Genomic DNA, 20,861 nt, shown 5'->3' on the forward strand with positions numbered 1-20,861 from the left:
CACTTCCCTTTGTCATTTAAACCATTCTGGATTAAGTTCCTCCTCTAAGCAGTACATGCCTCTTAATCACATTATACTGTAAAGGTAACAAAAAAGTGAGTGATCTTCACAATTAACAGTAAACTTACCTTTTTAAGCTGTGACTTCAATTTATAGGTCATAATTAAAGATATTAGAAAAAATACATAAACCTAATTTTCTCACTCAGAAATCATTTTATTTGAAATCTCAAAGTACAGAGGCAAGATTCTGAATAAACTCCACATAGTTTACATGTATTCAGTACTGCTGACTTTTCACTGTGACTGAGCCCCTTCCTGATTTTCAGAGCCATCTCAGGACACAACATTCCCTGCCCACCTCTGGGGGGGGTCAAAAGTTAAATGTGGATTTGCAAACGTGCAGCAGGTCAGTGTCCCTAACCCCCACGTCGTTCCAGGGTCAACTGTATTTTTATGTCTAAGGTACAGTACACTTCAATATTTTTGAAATGTAAGATGTGCTAAAAATAAAACAATCTGACAAACACAGGGCAACTCTCTCTGAAGGGCTATACAAACACCCTGTGGAATCATTCTGGCCTTGAGACCGACCATTCTCCAAAGAGGGGACTGGCCATCTTCTGAAATGGTCAGCTTGCTCTCGTAGGACATGTTCAAGTAGATACGAGTCTATCATGCGAGGGCAACAGAGTGACTCATTTCAAAGCGATCTGTAAGGCATCCCGGGCCTCGATGACGGGCAGGAGGGAGACCTACCTGCCAGAGCCTTGATGCGTGACCGCTCAAAGAGCCGCGCGGAGCTGTTCTCGTTGTCCCAGTCGTCCACATCCCAGCGGTTGTTGACGTCGCTGTACTGCTGCTGGATCTCAATGTTGTCGTAGTCTGTGGCTACTGTGGTTGTCATCTTGGACCGTCTCAGCTGCTCCTCCACATCAGCGCCTTCTTAGAGGTCTCTGAGAAAGAAAACGAAAACCCTAGTCAGATGTCTAAGCCGTTGATCCCTACAAACCTACTGGGCAAAGGTGAGCAGAACATCACACAGGTCCTACGTGCCAAGAGTAGGTCTCGGGGGTCCATCAGAGCTGGTTTGGAACGTCAGCAATGCCTCATAACACGAGTGTGACCTTGGCCACAGCACTTAACATCTCAGAGACTCCGTTTCCCCCAGACATTAAAGGGGGATGATACTCTACAGATTGTTGAGAAGACTGAATGAAATGATAGATGCCCAAAAAAGGGTGGGTTCTTCCTTTTTCCTAATGTTTAAACTTTGTAATTTTAGAATTCCATTGGAGCTGGATGAACACCTCCCTTAGGCTTCTGAATGAACAAATTTATTTCTATTGTGTGTCACCATAAACTATAAGCTTTTAGCTTCTCCCAGAAATTCACACAACGTGATGTGAGAGAACTAACATCACCTTATCTAACCATCTCATTTTCATGTTAGAAAACTGATGCCTAATATTAAGTGACATAGTAAATATACAGCAGTAATGACAGTACTGGTGGTGTTTAACAGACATCAAAAAAAATGACTAAGTAATGACTGAAATTATGCATATGACTGTGTTATTACAAATTCTACTACCAACCCCAATAACCCCACCTCAGGGACCCAACGACGGCCACAGTGTTTCACAGGGATAAACGGGAATTCTCAGAACTTTGGTCTCAATGTTTGGCCCACTGCCATCTTTGCTTTATCACAGGGCCCTCAAGAGAGTTAGGAGAAACACATTTAGCTGTAAATATATAGCTTCTCCCTTCAATATAGCTATCATTCATCCATGGAACCAAAATGTACTGAGGACCCAGTACATGTTCAGCACTGTTCCAGATGCCGGGGATAACAGTAAACAAGCTACAGACCCGGCACTAGTGAAGCTTACGAACTAGTAGGCTGAGCTGGACAAACAGCATTGTGTGTCCAAGGCAGCTGAAAGAAAATAAAATGAAGCTAGAGTGATGTGACAGAGGATAACATCAATAATGCTGTTATAAACTTCAAAGCTGCTTAGAAGCTAGACTTAATCATTCTTACCACAAAAAGGAAATGATAATTATGTGAAGTGATAGATGTCTTAGCCAGTGCTACAGTGGTAATCATATTGTAATATATAAACATATCAAATCAATGTATCTTACACTTTAAACTTACAAGCTTAAACTTATGCGTCAGTTATATCTTAATTTAAAAATAAAACAGAGAAGAATGGATGAGTGGCTATTTTAGAGCTGGTGGTGGGTCAGGAAAGGCCTGAGTCAGTATTTAAACTGAGACCTCAATGATCTTGCACACTCAGATCAAGAGGAATAAGGTTCTCGGCAAAGGAAGCCGCACGTGTAAAGGCCCTACAGTGAGACCAGCACAGCTTGCTGGAGGAATGAAGAGCTCTGTGGCCGGTCAGGTGGGCAGGGCGAGAGACAAGGAGATGAGGATAGAAGAGCAGGTGGGGCCAGACACGAAGGGCCGTTACGTGTGATGGAAGACACCGCAGGCTTTTAACCTCACAACTAGCGTCACTGGACGAATGTTTTCAAAAGATCAATCCTGGTGCTGTGTGAAAAACAGATTGTAGGAGGCAAGAATATGTGCTTAAGTTGTATCGGTGTAGTCAAATTCCTGCATGTTTTATATACACAACGATCCGAGTAAATTAAAAAAGGGAAGAGGAAGAAAGATACATACTCTCCCCCACTTAGTTGTGGGAAACTGTCCTCAGGGAAAAGGTGTTTGTCATCTACCCCTCATCCTGCCCCACCCGCCCCATCTTAAGATTAAAAAATTATAAGATTTTGTACCTGGACGCTCATTTCATGGAAACCTCACTCAGTGTGCACCACGAATGTGCAGAGACCAGGTAGCAGACCCAATCTCTGGAGCTCATGCACTAATCAAACCAGACACCACTTGGCAATCACAAAGGGACCACTTGAGCTGATTCTTCCCCGCACATGGCACGGAACAAAGAAAATAAACAAAGCCACAAAGGCGGAAAAGAAACATTCCTCTTACTGTTCTTCAAAAGGTAGCTTTTCTCAAGTTGTAGCACAGAACCACACATGGCCCATGCAACCAGGCTTCTGTGGACAATAAATTGAACTGCACCTCAAGCCGTGTAACAGTTGGTGGCAAAAGCACAGACACCCCCCCTCGTCATTAGCTGTTTTGTCACAAGCTGTCCAAGAACATCACCAGCACATCCTCCACGTTCCTAAGTGAGAAGTACCGCGTCCACCTCACAACTGAGTCACAACAGCGGTAACTCACAGAGTCAGCCACCTCTGCTCAAACAGACACTTCTTGGATGGGAGTACACTCCTAGATTCCCATCAAGGCAGACATTATCATGTCAACAACATAAATTTATCAGGAGATTAATTTTAACACCTCCATTAGCAATGTATTTAAAAGATTTCATAAAAACAGTAAAATTCAGACACCTAAGCCCCTGAGTGTATCTATAGAGGAATCTTACTGTTGCTTTCAACATCCACACTCATAATCCCTTCAAAAAGAAAATCAATATTGTTATGTACCATTTAACCTTGGAGATGTTAATTTTTAGCACTCCATTAAAACCAAAGATTTCTACAAAATATAACCTTGGAGGATGCCATCTCTAAGGGGAAAAATGTGAAAGTACTATTAATTCCAAAATGTTTAAGCCAACCCAAGGTGAAATCTGACTACCACGTACCTCTTTCCAGTTTTGTTTTGGCTATTTGGTGCCACCTGCTGACCAATAAGAACAAGCCACACCACTCCAGGGCAGTGACCAACCTCTGCTCCACCAACCGCCGCCCCCCCTCAACCTCTGACTGTAGAGTAAAACCAACTACAACCCATGAATCTTCCAACCACTGACTTTTCTACAAATTCCTCAACAAGCAAGTGTTGGGTCCTTGACGCAAGTTTAAAATAAGTAATTTCAAGAATACAAACATAGGTTTTCTACATTTTCTTCTTTTTTTTAGTTGGTTTTTTTTTTTTTTTAATGTGGACAATTTTAAAAGTCTTTGTTGAATTTATAACAATATTGCTTCTGTTTTATGCTTTAGTCTTTTGGCCACAAGGCATGTGGGATCTTAGCTCCTCGACTGGGGATCAAACTGCACTCCCTGCATTAAAAGGCTAAGTCTTAACCACTGGACCACCAGGGAAGTCCCTCTAAGTTTTCTTCTTTAGTGGTGTTCTTTAATAATGCCATTGCTCCTCAAAACCTCAAGAGGGGACTGGGAAGTAAGAGTTCTTATGAGTCTATAAACAAAAGAAATATGATCATATTATTTTTGATTGTTTCACTCAAGTTCCTAAGAACCTGGATACCAGGGGCATTTTTTTCTCAACGTTCTCTGTCCAAAGACAATACCCACACCAAACTATAGAGTGTTCATGATGATAAATTTTTTTTAAAAAACTTCAGGGGTATGTCAAAGCTGAAAATCCCACCTCCCCATCAGGGCCGTAGGGAAGAAGGTGCTTCTAGGTATTCAAGAGCAACGACGCAGGAACCTGATGGTGAGGGAACATCAGAGACAAGGCAAGAGCATGGATGAGCACGTATCCCTGACACAGGGATTCCAGAAAGCCCAGCAAGCAACACGCATCACTATCCTATAACCCACTTCAATAAGGGACCATGCTGTCAGCTGCAGGGCCAACTCACAGCACACATACAGATGTCCCCAGGAGGTTATCTATAAAGGGCTAGATTTTCCCAAGGTGCTATCAGTCATGTGTCCCAAGGGCCAGTGAAGCAATCTGTACTTCAATGGCTGTGGGAAGATTAGGAGGAGAGATGAGAGGAGGGCTGCCCATCTTGGAACCCTGCCTGGTGGTGGGTCTGCCATCAGAAAAGCTGGAGAGGACTGTTTAAGGCTGGCATGCGATAAAACCACCTCCACTGCTGAGAAGGGTTCTCACTGCCTCTCTGGCTCAGTGAGGGCCTGAATTCTGACTTGATCACCACAGCAGGAACCCATTAAATAATCCTTGAGTAAATAAAAATCACTGATACCCCAGATGTGATATGAATAAAACCCATGTCTTCTGTGGCTAGATATTGGGAAGATAATTAGAAGGGCTTCTCTGCTCTTAACATGTGAGAGTGTGTGTGTGTGTATAAGTAAGGAATAAGTTAAAAAGCCAACTCCCCTCCACAAATTAGTCTGCTCTAGTCCTCTGTCCTTCTCTAATTCCTATGAACTGGAATTCTCCAAAAATAGACATTCCACACAAAGCTTTATCATTTTCTACTTCATGAAGAAGACAACTTTATTCCTTCAAGCTGGCAAAGACAGAAATAGATGAGGAAACTATTATTGTCACCCTATGAGGCAAAGAGGTGCCTCTGACTCTGGCCTGTGTGGCCACAAGGTCACAAACAACAGAAAAGAAACTGGAGCTTCACCACTCCCAGCTTTGGGAGTTAAGTTATTAGTTCTCCTCTTCTTTGAAAGTCAACACCTGGCAAAGTCTAGAGGGAAAACATGATCTGTTTATTTTCCAAGGTACCAAAATCTATTTTCCCTGTCACATGGGTATTAGATCAACGCACAGGGTTTTGTTCTTTATGGTTTATCTCCAGGTTTCCTTCCAATGCCCTCTTCTGTTCTGTGGGGTGATATTATTCACTACTCCGTGCCAAAACAATCACTGCCTGGACAGCTAAGGGCAGAGTCTCCTAAGGATCACCAAGTCAGTGTCTAACTAAACTCACTCTTTCCTCCAAATCCCGTTTACCACTCTCTCACTCCTTCACTGGACGACACCTCATTTTCCTCACCGACCTCAGCTAGAAACCATGCAGTCATCCTTCACTTTTCTCTCCTCCCATATTCAGGCCCCCAGGTTGCCTGCACCTCCTGAAAAATCTCAAATTGACCCAAGCAATAGTTTCACATTCCAGAGCCTCACCTCTGATTTCAACCCCTAATCCACTCCCCTTACACTGCCGCCAGAGGGACCTTTCCAATATGTAATTCTAATCACTTTATTCCCACGACTAAAATCCACCAGATGCCCCCAACCTTCAGAATAAATCATCCATATGCCTTCTGAATAACGTCCAGAAGCCTTGGAAGAGAAATGAGAGCGTCTGTGAGGGGCCGGCCCAGCTCTCCAGCCTGGTTTCAGTATTCTTCTCCTCAAGTCTTACAACTCCTGAAGGAAAAGTCACACTCCGGTCTCACCTCCAAACTACTGCCTAGAACAACTCTCTGCTCTTCCCACAAATGCTAGCTGAGGTGTTACCTCATCCCGGGAGCCAGCCCTGCTTCCTCCACCACCACCACCTGGTCTGAGTTAGACAACCCACCCATGTCTTCCCTCCTAGACTTCTCATATACCTCTACCCTATCACTGTAAGACTGTTTCATAATCTCAAAACATCTATTAACTAACCGTCAGTAGGACACAGGTTCTTAAGTTCAAGTCTCCATCACAATATCCTTATATTTCTCAACTCCCAGCAAGGTACCTGGAAGCATTAAGTGCTGGCCAATTATCTGTGGCCTGGCTGGGTGAGTGGGAGACTGGATGGAGGGTGGGAAGGTGAGGCCACAGAAGCAATGGCAATTCAAGCTGTCACACTGGGACCACCTCCATCAGTCACATAAAGCCCAGAACACACACCCTCCTGAGCTACACAGATCTGCTGGGCTCTCTGTTTTCAAGGCAGTCACACTTTTAGACTAGGCACTTAATGAAAATGAACATACATTTAATAAAGTGCTTTTTTACACACATATTAAAGTTTATGTTTCCCTTTTTTAGTTATTGTGCATGAAAGTAATTTATTTTTTGTCCCAACTACTCAGATATCAAACAGCAAAGCAACAAAGAGAGAATAAATGGAATTTCCATTGGCGCTACATACATGCACAAACATACTTCATTAGCACCCATTATTAATTAAAGACTTAAATAAACTAAATAAAGAAAAAGGTGACTTAACATTTGCCAACCCTTTTTGAGGAGGAAAACCATATGCTAACCATTACTTCAACAGGACTCACAAATCCAAATGTTCTTCAGACACTTAAAAAAACCCTCTCACTTCACTCACAAAAAACTTGAAAAAGGATACACTGGACTGCTGGTGGTGTCATCTTAAAAAAAAAACAAAAAGATCCTGCTCAGGGACTCTGGAGGGACCAAACTAAGTCTGAAAAGTTCCAGGAAGGGACCTCGGAGAGTTTTGCCTCAACCCTCTCAACTCTTCAGCGGCTGGAAAGCAAGAGAGTCACACCCTATTTACAGTTTGCCCCCGAAGCTTTCTGCAGGGCAGCATATTGTCAGCCAAGAGGGAGGAGTCTCTGCAAGAAGCCACACCTAGAATCACTGTGATGAATAAATCTGGCTAGCCAAGCATTGCTCAGGTTCATGAAGCGAGTTCCACAAAAAGGCCCAGAAAGAAGTCCATCCTAAACAATGCTCTCTGCTCACGAACACCAGGACGCCCAGGAAAAGTCCTAGCGTGACAGCTGACAACTGTCAGCTGTGTAAGAAAAGGCACACAAAGTCCTTTAGAAACGTTTACCATTCACTTTTATGATTATCCAGTTTACTTGAAACTTTTTATGGGAACACATCTACTGTACAAAGAGTATGATATGGCTACATAAAGCAGCCAAAATTCACCCCACTCAGACCATCTTGAGAGGAAAGAGTGCTCAAAGACCTGTTTAAACTTAAATCTCACTAACAAAGGTGGTCTTCAAATACTCTATAGTCATCCTAATTTCTGTCTGCTTTACTTATCAGTGACAGAGAATATTAAAATCTACCACTGTGATTGTGGATTTAACAGACTTTCCTTGTACCTCTCTGGATACATGCAAAATCATAATTATCTTTTTGGTGGGTTGTTAACATTATGAAATATTCTATTTTATCCCTATGCATATATTAATTCTACTTTTATGGATAGTAATATTTGCCTGTCCCTCCCCACGCCCATTCTGCTCTTTAATGTCATTTTGTTTTAGGTCTGTCTCTTATTTTTCATTCTAACCCAAGAGTCTGTCATTTAGTGGGCAAATATAACCAATGTACATTTACTAAGATTACTGCTATATTTGAAGTTTCAACCAAATTATTTTGCTTTCTATCTTAATTAACAAAATGTGGGAACTGGGGCCTGAAGACCTAAAACAATAGGATCAAATCATATGGCTATGAACCCAGTATCTGTAATTTTTTCTCACCACTGAATCTAGAGCCATTAGAATCATCTAATCTTTAAAATGTAGAGAGCTGATAAGGCTAGCAGTCAATGAGAACTCTAGTACTACTAAAAACAACTTAATTTTTTTGCTGGCTTACTTTATGCTGAGCATGGTGCTTTATTTGCTTTTTCATTTAGTCATTTCCAGTAACCTTCAGAGGTAGATATCATTATTGCCTTATTTTACAGATTAATAAATTTATCAGTTAAATAAATATTTATTAATCTAATTAATTTATTAATTGCTCTGCCAGTGGTGGTGGAGCAAGGAACTGAGGAAGCCAGGAGGATTTGAACCAAGTATTTATGACTATATGAACAAACAAATAGCTTTGAGGAACAACCCTTTAATAGTGATCCATATCAGAAAACTATCTAATGGACCCAAAGTTCTTTAATAAATAAGAAAATAGATTAGCCTCCTTCAAAGCCTAATTACCATGTATGGCAGGCAACCCACGTAGCCAGGTGTCCTAGCTCACGTATTCCCAAATGGGGACAATATTGTTCCCAAAGAATGAAAATTCACTTGGGGGTTGGGGAAAAAAACTTTCTTTCATGTAAGCACAGATATGGTATATCTGTGGTATTAAAATTTCTTCGGTATTAAAAATTCGGACTATGTAACAGACTTCTGGTGAAGAAAAGGAATATGAAAAACAAGTTAAGAAACCACTGTCCAGGCTAAAAAAAGCATGTGTACTACCTTTAAGCAAATTAAGACTTAAAGGCGGGCCTTAGGAGACAAGAACATAAGAGCACATTACTTTGTACTAAAGAACTGGAATTACATATACCATGGGTCCCATTCATCACGTCTCTGATGTAAAAACTCACAGTAGGTGACTCCTGCTTCACACTAACATAAGTAATCAGGGAAGCGGTGATGGTTTAGCCACCTTCTGTCTACAACACTCAAAGACTAAAGAACTCACGACAAACCTTCGGCTACAGACTGAACGTTTGTGCTCCCTCCCCCGAAAATTCACATGTTAAACCCTAACACCCAATGTGATGGCATTTGGAGTTGGGGCCTTGGGAGGTGATTAGGTCACCTAATGGGATTCTAAGAGAAACCCGAGAGTGTAGCCATTACTTTCATCATGTGAAGACACAACAGGATGACAGCAGTTTAAGGACCAGGAAGCAGGCCCTCGCCAGACACCAAACGTACCAGCACTTAGATCATGGACTTTCCAGCCCGCAGAGCTACAAGAAATAAATGTTGTCTATATACCACCCAGACTATAATATGTTGTAACAGCAGCCCACACAGATTAAGACCCTTTCATTCCCAATATTCAGAAGTAACTTCTTTACTATCCAGATGAAAGACGCCACTGGAAGGCCAGGTCTAATTTTATGAATAAAGTTCTAGAGATAAATTTTATTTTCTAATATGGGCAAGTTAAAACAGGTTCTACTACTTGGAGGAGCAAAATTAACCCTTACTATAAAGAAAATTACATATTTAAAAGATTCACTATCAGAAGATACACTGACCATAATTCACTTTATAACAATCTGTTTAAAATATCACATCAAGGTGGCTTAAAAACTTATCATTACTATACAGTATGGCCAAAAATATTATTCTCTAAGGAAAATTATAATGTAGGGAGAATAACAAGGCATCTTCCTGACCCTCCATTTTATAAACTTCACAATGAATAGTGAAATTATAAACAGGTTTATTATGAGTGTCTTTAAACAAAAGAAAAATTCTTATATACTGCATAGAAATTTATCCTTATGTACTATTCATACATTAAAATTTTAAACAAAGTACCTTATTTCTTTTCTCTACCTACATATGATACTATCTAGATTCTAAATACAAATTTGTAAGGTCTAAAATTTTTTAACACTAGCTTTATTTAAAAAAAAAAAAAAAAAAAAAAGACTTGCAAAGTAAGGTCAGCTTTTCCAGTATCTATCTATAAGCCTGAAAATCACCTAATGTGAACCAACTGAAAACATTTAAAAATAATTCCTATTAAAATACAAGGCTTCCTCATATACTTTACAGTTATTCTTGTTTTTGTTCTATTAACACAGAAAGGCAATTAAAATTGAAATCATTAACTCAATGCAGACCTAACATCACGGTCTTATAGCCAACGTGGAGTTTCTGAGCCACTATAAATAACCACTTTGGTCTTACTTTTACTTCCAGATAGTATTAAGTTACATTAGGATGTTGGTCTAATGGTACTGCTACCAAAATGCCAATCCTGACTTTGAGTGAGCTTGGCATTTCACAGCCTTATTCTTTGGGAAACTGTATCAGGTATGAATGCCTGAACAACAGAGGAGCAATAACGTGCTATTTGGAAGCTGACTTCTAGAACAGCCCATTGCCAAAATCCTCTGCAAATCTTATCAAGTGAAAACGCATATCTCAATTTTCTGGAATAATGATCAAATGACAGAAAAATGTAAAACCACAATGCAAGGCAACACCACAGGAAATGATGAACAAGGCACACACACTAAGATCCATGAGAACTAGAGTCCTCCCTGTCCTGCTAACCTTTATACCCTCAGCACCAGCGAGGCATGGGCAGTGTCACCATGGAACACTCTAATGCTGGGGCATGATGCCTCCTTCTGCCTAAATTATACGAATCCTGGATCAGGATAAACTGTAATTGTTATGTAAGAGGTGACAGTCTCCTAACTCAAGATTCATTTAGGAAAGAATGAATTTTTGTAAGAAATTTCTTTTCAACCCAGAGAGTATGAAGGGTCCTATGTGGACAGGAATGGAATAATCACAAATTTTACAAATCTCATTTGGGATAAATAAACATACTGATCATAAATATGTCATAGTCTGAGAATCATTCCCCTTTGCGAAATGGCTGAGATCTTAGGCTTGTCTAATAATACCAATTTCCAAAGGTTTAAATATTATAATATGAATTCAATTGTCTTGAGGAGCAGTTCAAACAAGCCTCACTGCTTGGATTTATACTTTAGCAGCAAACCCTCCCCTCTGCATGGCTGGTAAATGTTTCCCAAACTATTTAGAAATCTGCAACTTTTCAAATAAACAAAATGAGTAAAGGTTGGCCTATGATACTTGAAAAGGAGAAATGACATCAATCCCGGAAAGAAACATTCAAATAATCACCATTTTAACAGGATCAAACCTCTACTACTAAAATTTGTTTAAACTTTCTCAATTTGGGGAAAAAAAGCCTGTTCTTTAAAAAAAAAAAAAAAACTTTCTAACAATACAGACTGAAATCCATAAGAACCCTACACTTTATTGTTTAAAACTTGATTACAAAGGTCCTCAGCATCGAGCTTGGTAACAAAGGTCAGTTAAAGCAAATGTGGAGATTCCCTTTAGCTTTTGGTAATATTTAAACACTGATATTGGGCTTCCCAAGTGGCACTAGTGGTAAACAACCCAGCTGCCAATGCAGGAGACGTAATAAGACACAGGTTCGATCCCTAGGTTGGGAAGATCCCCTGGAGGAGGGCATGGCAACCCACTCCAGTATTCTTGCCTGGAAAATCCCATGGACCGAGGAGCCTGACAGGCTACAGTCCCAAGGGTCACGCAGAGCTAGTCACGACCAAGTGACTTAACACGGCATAGGAGAAAAATGAGCCACCCTGGTTAAAATCCTGCCTAAGTTTAGAATCACAGAGGATCTCTCTGATACAGAACCACAAGTGTGCATTCACTGCAGGTGACCAGATACAAGCACACACACCCACTGCAGGGACAGGCCATAACCCAGCCACGCCAGCAACGCAATGCTCCAAACTGGGCAGAAAGGCAGAGAAGCGAGCTCAGCCTGTCCATATTCCGCTTGGCTCCCCCTCTATTGCTCAAACTACTTCAAAATGAAAATGAAGTCTTAGCTGGTGAAGTCCTCATCCAGGTTTAAAAGCAAAAGCACACCAAGGCTACACCGTACAGCACAGGGAATTACAGCCATTATCTTGAAATAACTTATTTTCTGTGGTTCAGCTGCTCAGTCGTGTCCAACTCTTTGCAACCCCATGGACTGAAACACGCTTAGGTTCCCTGTCCTTCAGCATCTCCCAGAATTTGCTAAAACTCTTGCCCATTGAGTCAGTGATACCATCCAACTATTTCATCCTCTGTCGCCCCCTTCTCTTGCCCTCAATCTCTGTCAGCGTCAGGGTCTTTCCCAATGAGCCAGCTCTTCACATCAGATGGTCAAGGTAACTGGAGCTTCAGCATCAGTCCTTCCAATGAATATTCAGGGTTGATTTCTTTTAGGATTGACTGGTTTGATCTCCTTGCTGTCCAAGCATCAATTTTTTGGCACTCAGCCTTCTTGATGATCCAACTCTCACATCCACTCATGACTACTGGAAAAACCATAGCTTTGACTAGACCAACCTTTGTCAGCAAAGTGATGATGTCTATGCTTTTTAACACACTGTTTAAGTTTGTCATACCTTTTCTTCCTAGGAACAAGTATAATGACCTATAATGGAGTATAACCTACAAAAATACTGATCATTATGCTACATACCTGAAACTAACATAATACTATAAATTAACTATACCTAAATGAAAATATTGATAATTAAAAAAAAAATTTTTTTTAAAGGAGAGCATGCAAAGGAAACCAGCAACCTTCCCTATTCCTGCAGCAGGATACAGGCTTAAAAGAACAAGAACCAGAGGATCAAGACAGCTTTCAATTTCTTTCTTTAAGAGTTCCCTGGTGATGTGATTTTGGAAACTGTATTTTTGAACTTATCTGACCAGAGTCAAGCCTGTACTGTCATCTTGTTATGTTACTAATAACATACTATTAAAATACGTTATTAATAAACCAATTTTCTACTTCCCCAAATATCTACAGCATAATACACACTTTGTTTTTCCATCCTCCAAACACTTTCAAAGAAGTTTGCTGTTTCTTTTGTCAAACTCAGCAATAGAGTTAAGAATGGACAGGACAGGAGGACAATTTAGAGAACTGGAGGGAATCAAATTATGTTAGAATCCTTTGATTCTGTGCAGAGAGAAAATGGAGTGGGCACCCCAGCAGTGGCTCGATTTTTAGTGGTGACTGAGCAAACTCTAAAGCTGTCTTTCCTGCATTAAATGTGAATTTCAACCCAGAAAGTATCCTGTAATTAGGAAGGTTTTCGTTTTTTTAAAGATTAATTTACTTGGCCGTGACATGTCTTAGTTGTAGCATGTGGGATCAAGTACCCCAACCAGGGATCAAACCGGGACCCCCTGTGCTGGGAGTGCACAGTCTAGCCACTGGGCCACCAGGGAAGTCCCAGGAAGGCTTTCTAATCTCATAGCAGCAGAGACGTTCTCTCTCAATCATCTGTGACTTTAAAGATAGGGACAACAGACAAATAAGAACCGAGTCAGCCTAAACATTCATTTCTCCAGGAAGGCTCTTCTGAAGCCCCCAGCCCAGGGCATCCTGTTAAATGCTCTTGTTGGAATCTTTTCTTCATGGCATGTACCAAGAGTGTTTAAAAAATTACCTGTTAAAAGATTAGCTCACCTTATATACCATACTCTCTATGAATTACTAGGTATCTCTTTTTAGCAACATATCCCTAGATATAATGCTTATTTAGCACATGGTAGACAATAGGTAAACATTTAATGAATAAAGTTCACATGGAAAAATTTTTAATCGTCCAACAGTATTAGAGGCACTTTCCCTAACAGAGCAGCTGTATCAAAAAGAAAAAATTTCCAGTTTATCCAAAGGTAACTTTGTTCAAATTAAAGGCATAAATAGTAAAAACTCAAACAAAACTGAAATAAATCCCCTAAGAATTATCTACATTTTACATTTTCTACTATACTTATAACATTAACATTTTGATTTCCCATAATTACCAAAAGAAAAACTTCAAATGGCAACCTCAAATTTCTATCTAAATTACAAAGGCTGATTTCCCAAGTCAAGTCTTTATTGCTGGCTGAATAGCAATACTCAAAGAGGGTTGCCTGCAGAACTAAAAGGTAATGGGAGAGATTCAAAGCCTAGAACCCAGGCTGGTCAACACCTTCCTCCATCAGAAGGCACACTCAGCAACACAGAGGACCCTGGACCAAGAAGGGGCTCATAATTATTTAAGAACACATCCTACATTTAAATTTTTTAACTACCAAAAGTTAGAAGAGGTGAAAACTGACAGCAGTGCAAAGGAAACGTGGTCAGCTCATTAGGAAGCACCAGCAGAGGGTAGGGCAACTGTCAGAAATAAAATAATCACCAAGGGTTCTGAGCAGCTCAGAGTGTCCAGAAGCGGGCAGCCAGGCTGTAAGACACCTTGGGAGTCCAGGCCAAAAACTTAGGACCCCCGAGGGGAAAACACTCTTAAAGCGCCACCAGACAACTCTCTTTAAGTAGCTTAGGAACTCTCATGTGGGCGCTGGCACAGACTCCTTGGCAGGCTGTGAGCAACAAATTCATAGTGACTCAGGGTTAGAAGGAGCTTTCTAACAACTAGAGCTGTCCAAAAATGCAAAGGGCTGGCCAGAGAGCAAGGGAGCTCACCAGCACCGGCAGAGGCTCGCCCGGGGTGGGGAAGTATCGTTTGACGAAGCAGCCGCAGCGGGCTCAGTACTGGGTGCAAAGAGGGAATTCCAACATCCCTTCCAAGGGACAGGCCTCTGTGATTTGGCTAACCACAAAGCGTTCACCGTTCTTCTGATCACACACTGTAGTAATAACTACAGTGCTCGCCATGTGGTTCCCCAGGCATGCGCCATGCCCCCTTCCGTGGGGCTGAGCACATTCCAAAAGAACGGTTTTTCCTATTCTTAACTGAATCTTTTATTACTTTAATTACAACCGCTTTTTGTTGGGGAGCTTTCATATTAAGAGAATGTCTGCATTCTCTTTAAAACAAAAGTACTCTTCTGCAAACATTTACAAACATTCACATTGGGTTTCACAACCCCATGGAAAAAAGTGGGCACAAGGTTTTGAGAATGCCTTTTATATTTTAATGAAAACATTAATTTTAAGAGTACCACTGGAAATATTTATTATTGCAACTATTTTATTAGGTAAGTTTATACTCTTTAATATCACAGGTAGCAAATAAAACATCAGTTCATTAAAAAAAAAACCAAAAAGCTTTTCCTTAGAAAATACTGCCCATTCTGATGTGACATATTTTTGAGGGCATTATTATTGAGTCAGGGATTTTTGTCCTTCACAAAAAGTGGAGACATGCCTGCTATCTGAACAGATGTGAAAATGTAAAAAGTTTTTTATCTAAGGAAGTCACAGAACATCACAATATGAAACAACTTGTGCATTATAATTCTTCTGTTGATACAGCTTATACGAAAACCTTTCTTTGATTCTTCAGTCTGCAGAGGAGACTGTACCTGTGTTTCAAATTTCCCTAAGAAATTACTGTGTGATTCTCCTGATCAGAGTTTTGCTCTAACAGAGGGGACTGGACTGCATCAGTCCCACGCACTGCACTTAAAGGAGCTCACATATCCAGCATCAGTCACTTTGCAGCTTAGTTGTGACATAAGGATGGGGATACTCAGAAGATAAGCTGGTGACAAACCAAATAAACAACCAAGGTACCACACTGCTGGTTTCATTTTGGCTATTTTAAAATGCAGTTCCCAGAAGCATCCTTATCTCACCCATTTTCTACAGGCAGATCATGATACCACCAAAGCATGTCTGAAAAAAAGTGAACGTATATATTTGGAAGCATCAAGAAAACACGAGAAAGCCATTCACTGCAATCACACTAAGCTATGGGACAATGAAGAGTTGGGCATTAGCAGTTCCTAAGCCAGAAGCTGGTTGGTTTTGCCTTATGGTGATGGGTCTCTGGGGCCTCCTTTGTGGCTCAGCTGGTAAAAAATCCGCCTGCAATGAGGGAGACCTGGATTCGATCCCTGGGTTAGGAAGATCCCCTGGAGAAGGGAAAGGCTACCACTCCAGTATTCTGGCCTGGAGAATTCCATGGACCGTATAGTCCATGGGGTCACAAAGTGTCAGATGGGTCTCTGACATTGATGTGCTTCTTGAAAAGAATGGCTTGGTATATTCAAAAACAGAAAGAGAAGGCCTGTTTGAAAGACCAGTGATGAGAGCATGGATCAACATGGTGACCTACAGTGATGATCATCCTCAAGCTTATGGAGACTTTTGGCATCTTCACCTTGGATACTTTGAAATTCCTCAGATTCTCTGAGGGACTAGGGAGCCGCTGTCGAAGAGATTCCTCTAAAATGCACGTTGCCCCACACTGGTCTGTAGAAGGGTGACAGGAAGGGTGCTGGTCTTCTTAGTTTGCTCTGACTGCAAAGGCACCAAGCAAGTGAGCCAACAGATCCCTCACATGACGCCTAGTGTTCAGTGTACAGAGTGTTGAAGACTGGCCGAGCTCCCGCGAGATTATTCTCCTATCTCCAGATGGAAAGAAACAGAGTGAAATACATCGGAATGGAGACTCCAGCCTCTGGGGGCAGGTGGAGAGTGCATGACCAGGGTCCAAAAATGTCTCTTCTTTTAAACCAATAAGCTCAGTAGAATAACCTCTACAAGGGAACAAAATTTGTTTTACACTTAGAGATCACTACCAGAAGACGAAGAATGTACTCAGTTGTTGAAACCCTTCTTAGTGTACAATCCAGTGCCAGCTTCGCGGGCAGGGAGGGTCGGCTCTCATTCCTCGTGCCCACAGAGGGAACGTGCGGTGATGTCAGCGCTCTGTCCTCAGAGGTGAGCTGGCTGCCGTGTCAGCCCCGGAGTCTGTGCAGAGCTCCCCCTTGACTGCAGGGAGGCACAGCCAACAAACACGCACCCTCTTCAACCAGACTGCTCACCACTCACACACTCTCCAGGAACTCTCTGAAGTTCCAGAAGGTTCCTGCTAACCAGCTCGACAGGCTTTCCAGGTGAGGGATGAGGAGTCCCCTCCCCCTTGCTCCCAGTGTACATTTCAAAAAGAAGAAGAAGAAAAAAAACAAAATCGGCAAGGCCAGCACTTGCCCCTGATTTTGCGCTGAGGGAGAGTTTTCATTAACACGTCTCTGACTGAGGGCTGAAAGTCCATTAATCTTTACATCCAGGACTGTTCAGGCAACGCGGGCTGGGAGCTGTCACCTACTCATATGCATTTTGGCTCAAGACACACTCTCTGAAGTGAGTATTTATCTGACTTCCTCTAAATGGCAGGAGGTCTCTTCCATCTCTGCTGTGCCTCGCTTGCCAGAAATAGACAGTGAGGTCAGGAGCAGCCTCTCTGATGGAAACCAGCTCCTCACAGAGCAGCAGGTGGGAGGCAGGGAAACCAGACCACTCTGGCGGCCTGACCACCCCACAGCAGCTCAGCGCACGCCGCCCAGCGCAGCCTACAATTCTCAGGTCCTTGTGACCGGCTCCTAGAGTCACAAGCCATCAGCTTCTCCATGACAGCAGAGGTAAGGCATTCAGGTCCAGCAAGCAGAAAATCACCAGCTTCCCCCACCACGGCCACAGTCTCCCTGAGAGGGGTGTGGGTGCAGGGTCACTTCAGAGGCCAGTGAGTATTTTAAATAAAGGATGTGTGAATTCTCCAACTGACACCCTGAGAATAAAAACGCACACGTTTTCCTTTCCTTCATTTGCTCCATTTCTCCGAGTTCCACATTTGGAAACGGATACTGTCATATTACAAGAATAGACGGCAGGTCTGGAAATGAACCAAAGCTCTTTAGTCCAGTCTTGCTTTACAATGCAAATGTTTTTCTATCACACATTCCAAAATATGCTAATCATCAACTGCAGCACACATTTTCAGGGAGCTATACATACTTACCAAAATTTCTTCGAACTTTCCTCAAGAAGTCTCCATGCACATAAACTGCTCCACGCTCCTGGCTTCCTCTCCTCTCACAACTCCCCAGCCCCCTCCTTCGTGATCTCCTCTCCTCTAGAAGACGGGGCTTCTTCCCCCGGGTGGGGTGCCGGGTGTGAGGAGACAGGGTGAGCCGGGCCACCACCCCCGGCACCACAGCCCACCGCGCGGCTAGAGCCCCCACCTGCCGGAGCAGTAGGCAGCAGGATGAAGTGCAGTGAGGAGGGCCTCGCAGACAAAGCCTCAGACGTGAGAAGGGCTGGAAGCGACCAACTCAGACTGCGCATGGGCCGTCCCCTCGCGCGGGATACCACACACCTGGACCTGTTGTCCAGCAGGCTAGCACTTAATTGGCTTAAATTATCTTTAATGGACAGACACTGCATTAGCCATGGTCAGTCACAGCAAACACTGCGCCTAATTAATACATACTGTTCCCTAAAAGAGAAGGAAGCATCTGGGAGAGGCAGGAGGGGACCGGCTATTTGGCGGTAAACAGCAAGTGGTCTGGAAGCTACCATCTCATTTAGCTAATTACAAATCTGTTTCTGGGGCGGGGGGTGGGAGGGGATGTGTGTGGGGATCCAGGGGTGGGGGGGTGTGGGGATCCAGGGTGGGGGCAGAAGAACCTGAGGCAGTTCACCTCCCCTCTCACTGAGGAATGAGGTAGCTCCAGTGGGAAAACAGGGGCTTTCTACTTGTGGGAGAGGGACAGGGAGCTCCAAGCCCTGTCCTCTGCACTGGGTCCTGTTTTTCGAAGTCTCCTGGCCTGACTCCGCACAGTGCAGTCCAAGGGCCTCTGGGGAAAGATCACCAGGGATCTGCAATCAGAGACTCTGCCGTCCCTTCCAGAAACCAATTACCCCACATTCAGGTCAGAACCAGGGGAGGCTTGGGACAGGTCACCCAGAGGCTCCCGGCCTTGGCTGCCTCATCTATAGAGAGGACTGGGTCAGAACAGCAGTTCCCAGACCTGTGCACACATTACAATCACTTTTGGTGATTCTGTGATTAAATTAGACTCAGGCAGCAAGATCTGTAAAATTAAAGTGAAAGTCGCTCAGTCATGTCCTGACTCTTTGCAACACCAGTCCATAGAATTCTCCAGGCCAGAATACTGGAGGGGGTAGCCTTTCCCTCCTCCAGGGGATCTTTCCAACGCAGGAATCAAACCCAGGTCCCCCGCACTACAGGCGGATTCTTTACCAGCTGAGACACAAGGGAAGCCCAAGAATATTGGAGTGGGTAGCCTATCCCTTCTCCAGCGGATCTTCCCGACTCAGGAATCGAACCAGGGTCTCCTGCATTGCAGGCGGATTCTTTACTTAAGTATTGAGAATAATGGATCAACTAGAGCCCCTTCTAACTTAAACAGAAACAAAAAATTCCTAAGCCCCAAGTATCAATGAAGTCATCTGCACCCCTCCCCTTAAAGGGCAGTGGATGGGGATTTAAAAACCGAGTACATTGCTAAGGCAAGTACTGTCAAAGCCATCCCGGCCCCAGGAACACGGAATGAGCACAGAGGCTGCAGCCGCCCTGAAGGATCTCGAAGTTTCCAATCAGCTCTGAAATGTGGACACTGTATTTGGGATTTAGATTTTCTTCCCTCTGCTGCCTGAAGCACAAATCTCACAATAAACTATACCTTCAACGAAAATGTTGTGGTTATTTTAAATAAGTCTTCAGCTAACAAATGAGACTGTTTGCCTTTGTTGATTTGTTTTTAAACAAAGAATGAAAAACTGCTTAAGCATTCGTTCATCTCCTCACTTTCAGTGGATAACAGACCACAGAAAAAAACATAAAACAAGTCCTAAGAAATGAACAATTAACATAACAAAAAACTGAAAAGAATTATAATACCAGTATGCCAAAAATACTGATTACATTTCAATCACTATTTGCGCTTTCATCTGGAAAACATATCCTCTGCTGGAAAGTACCCAGGGTAACAGCTGCATTGCTTTTTCAACTTTCACAAACACTCTAAAAGTTAGCCAGAACTCTGGACTGGCTGACATCCAGGGTTTTATTATTATGTACCATTAGTTCATAGTGAGAAACGTGGGCTAGGGAAGGGAGAAAGCGAAGTAACAACAGGGGCTTCGTAATCGTGTGCAGATGTGAACGTTTCTGAAGTTTTATTTGCCAGAAAATGCCTCCCACATTACTTCTATTACCTGGAGGCTTTATTAATTTAATTAGGTAATTACAAATGTTATATTTTTAGGACATCATTTAGATACTTAACGTTAAACAATTTTTCTTATGTCAGTGGTTGGGCCATGCTGACGTTTTAATATTTTTCATATGTAACACAAACCGGTCAGTGCTCTTCCCCTCTTGCTCCACTTTTTAGCAAGTGCAAAAAAGAAACCAACAGGCTGACAACTAGTCCCCTTCTTTCCTTATGTCCATTTCTTGTCATGTCAGTTATGGCTCAAAAGTCTCTTACTTTTAGTACTTCATAAATGTTGAGGCTTGTATCATTTTCTTGAAAAGTTTATAAAAGCCAAATGGAGTGGTACAAGTCCAGTACAGACTTTTCAATCACATGAACCTCTAAAGCTAAACAAAAAAAAAAAAAAAAAAGGAGGGACCAATACAAGTTTCTAACTTCTATTAAGTGAGGAACAAAAACTAAAACAAATAAGACAGACTACTGTGTGATACTGCCACTACTCTATAGACTCCAAAGATCATCACCATTATCATCGGAAAATTGAAACATCTATACCCTTTGCAGAAGAGGACAAATGGTGATCTT

At 42.3% G+C, this 20,861-nt stretch overlaps 1 protein-coding gene across 2 annotated transcripts in view; it reads right to left on the reverse strand.

Moving 5' to 3' along the window:
• SPTBN1 (spectrin beta, non-erythrocytic 1) overlaps positions 1 to 20,861 on the reverse strand; it is a 200,366-nt gene that overhangs the window by 141,011 nt on the left and 38,494 nt on the right. For both annotated transcript variants that reach the window (XM_065929289.1, XM_065929290.1), the window contains exon 2: positions 759 to 955. In XM_065929289.1, the coding sequence (XP_065785361.1) occupies positions 759 to 906 (148 nt within the window). In that variant the 5' untranslated portion in view covers positions 907 to 955. The remainder of the gene's footprint in view (positions 1 to 758; positions 956 to 20,861) is intronic.

This window comes from Muntiacus reevesi, chromosome 3 (assembly GCF_963930625.1).
Source record: "Muntiacus reevesi chromosome 3, mMunRee1.1, whole genome shotgun sequence".
NCBI classification, from domain to species: Eukaryota; Metazoa; Chordata; class Mammalia; order Artiodactyla; family Cervidae; genus Muntiacus; species Muntiacus reevesi.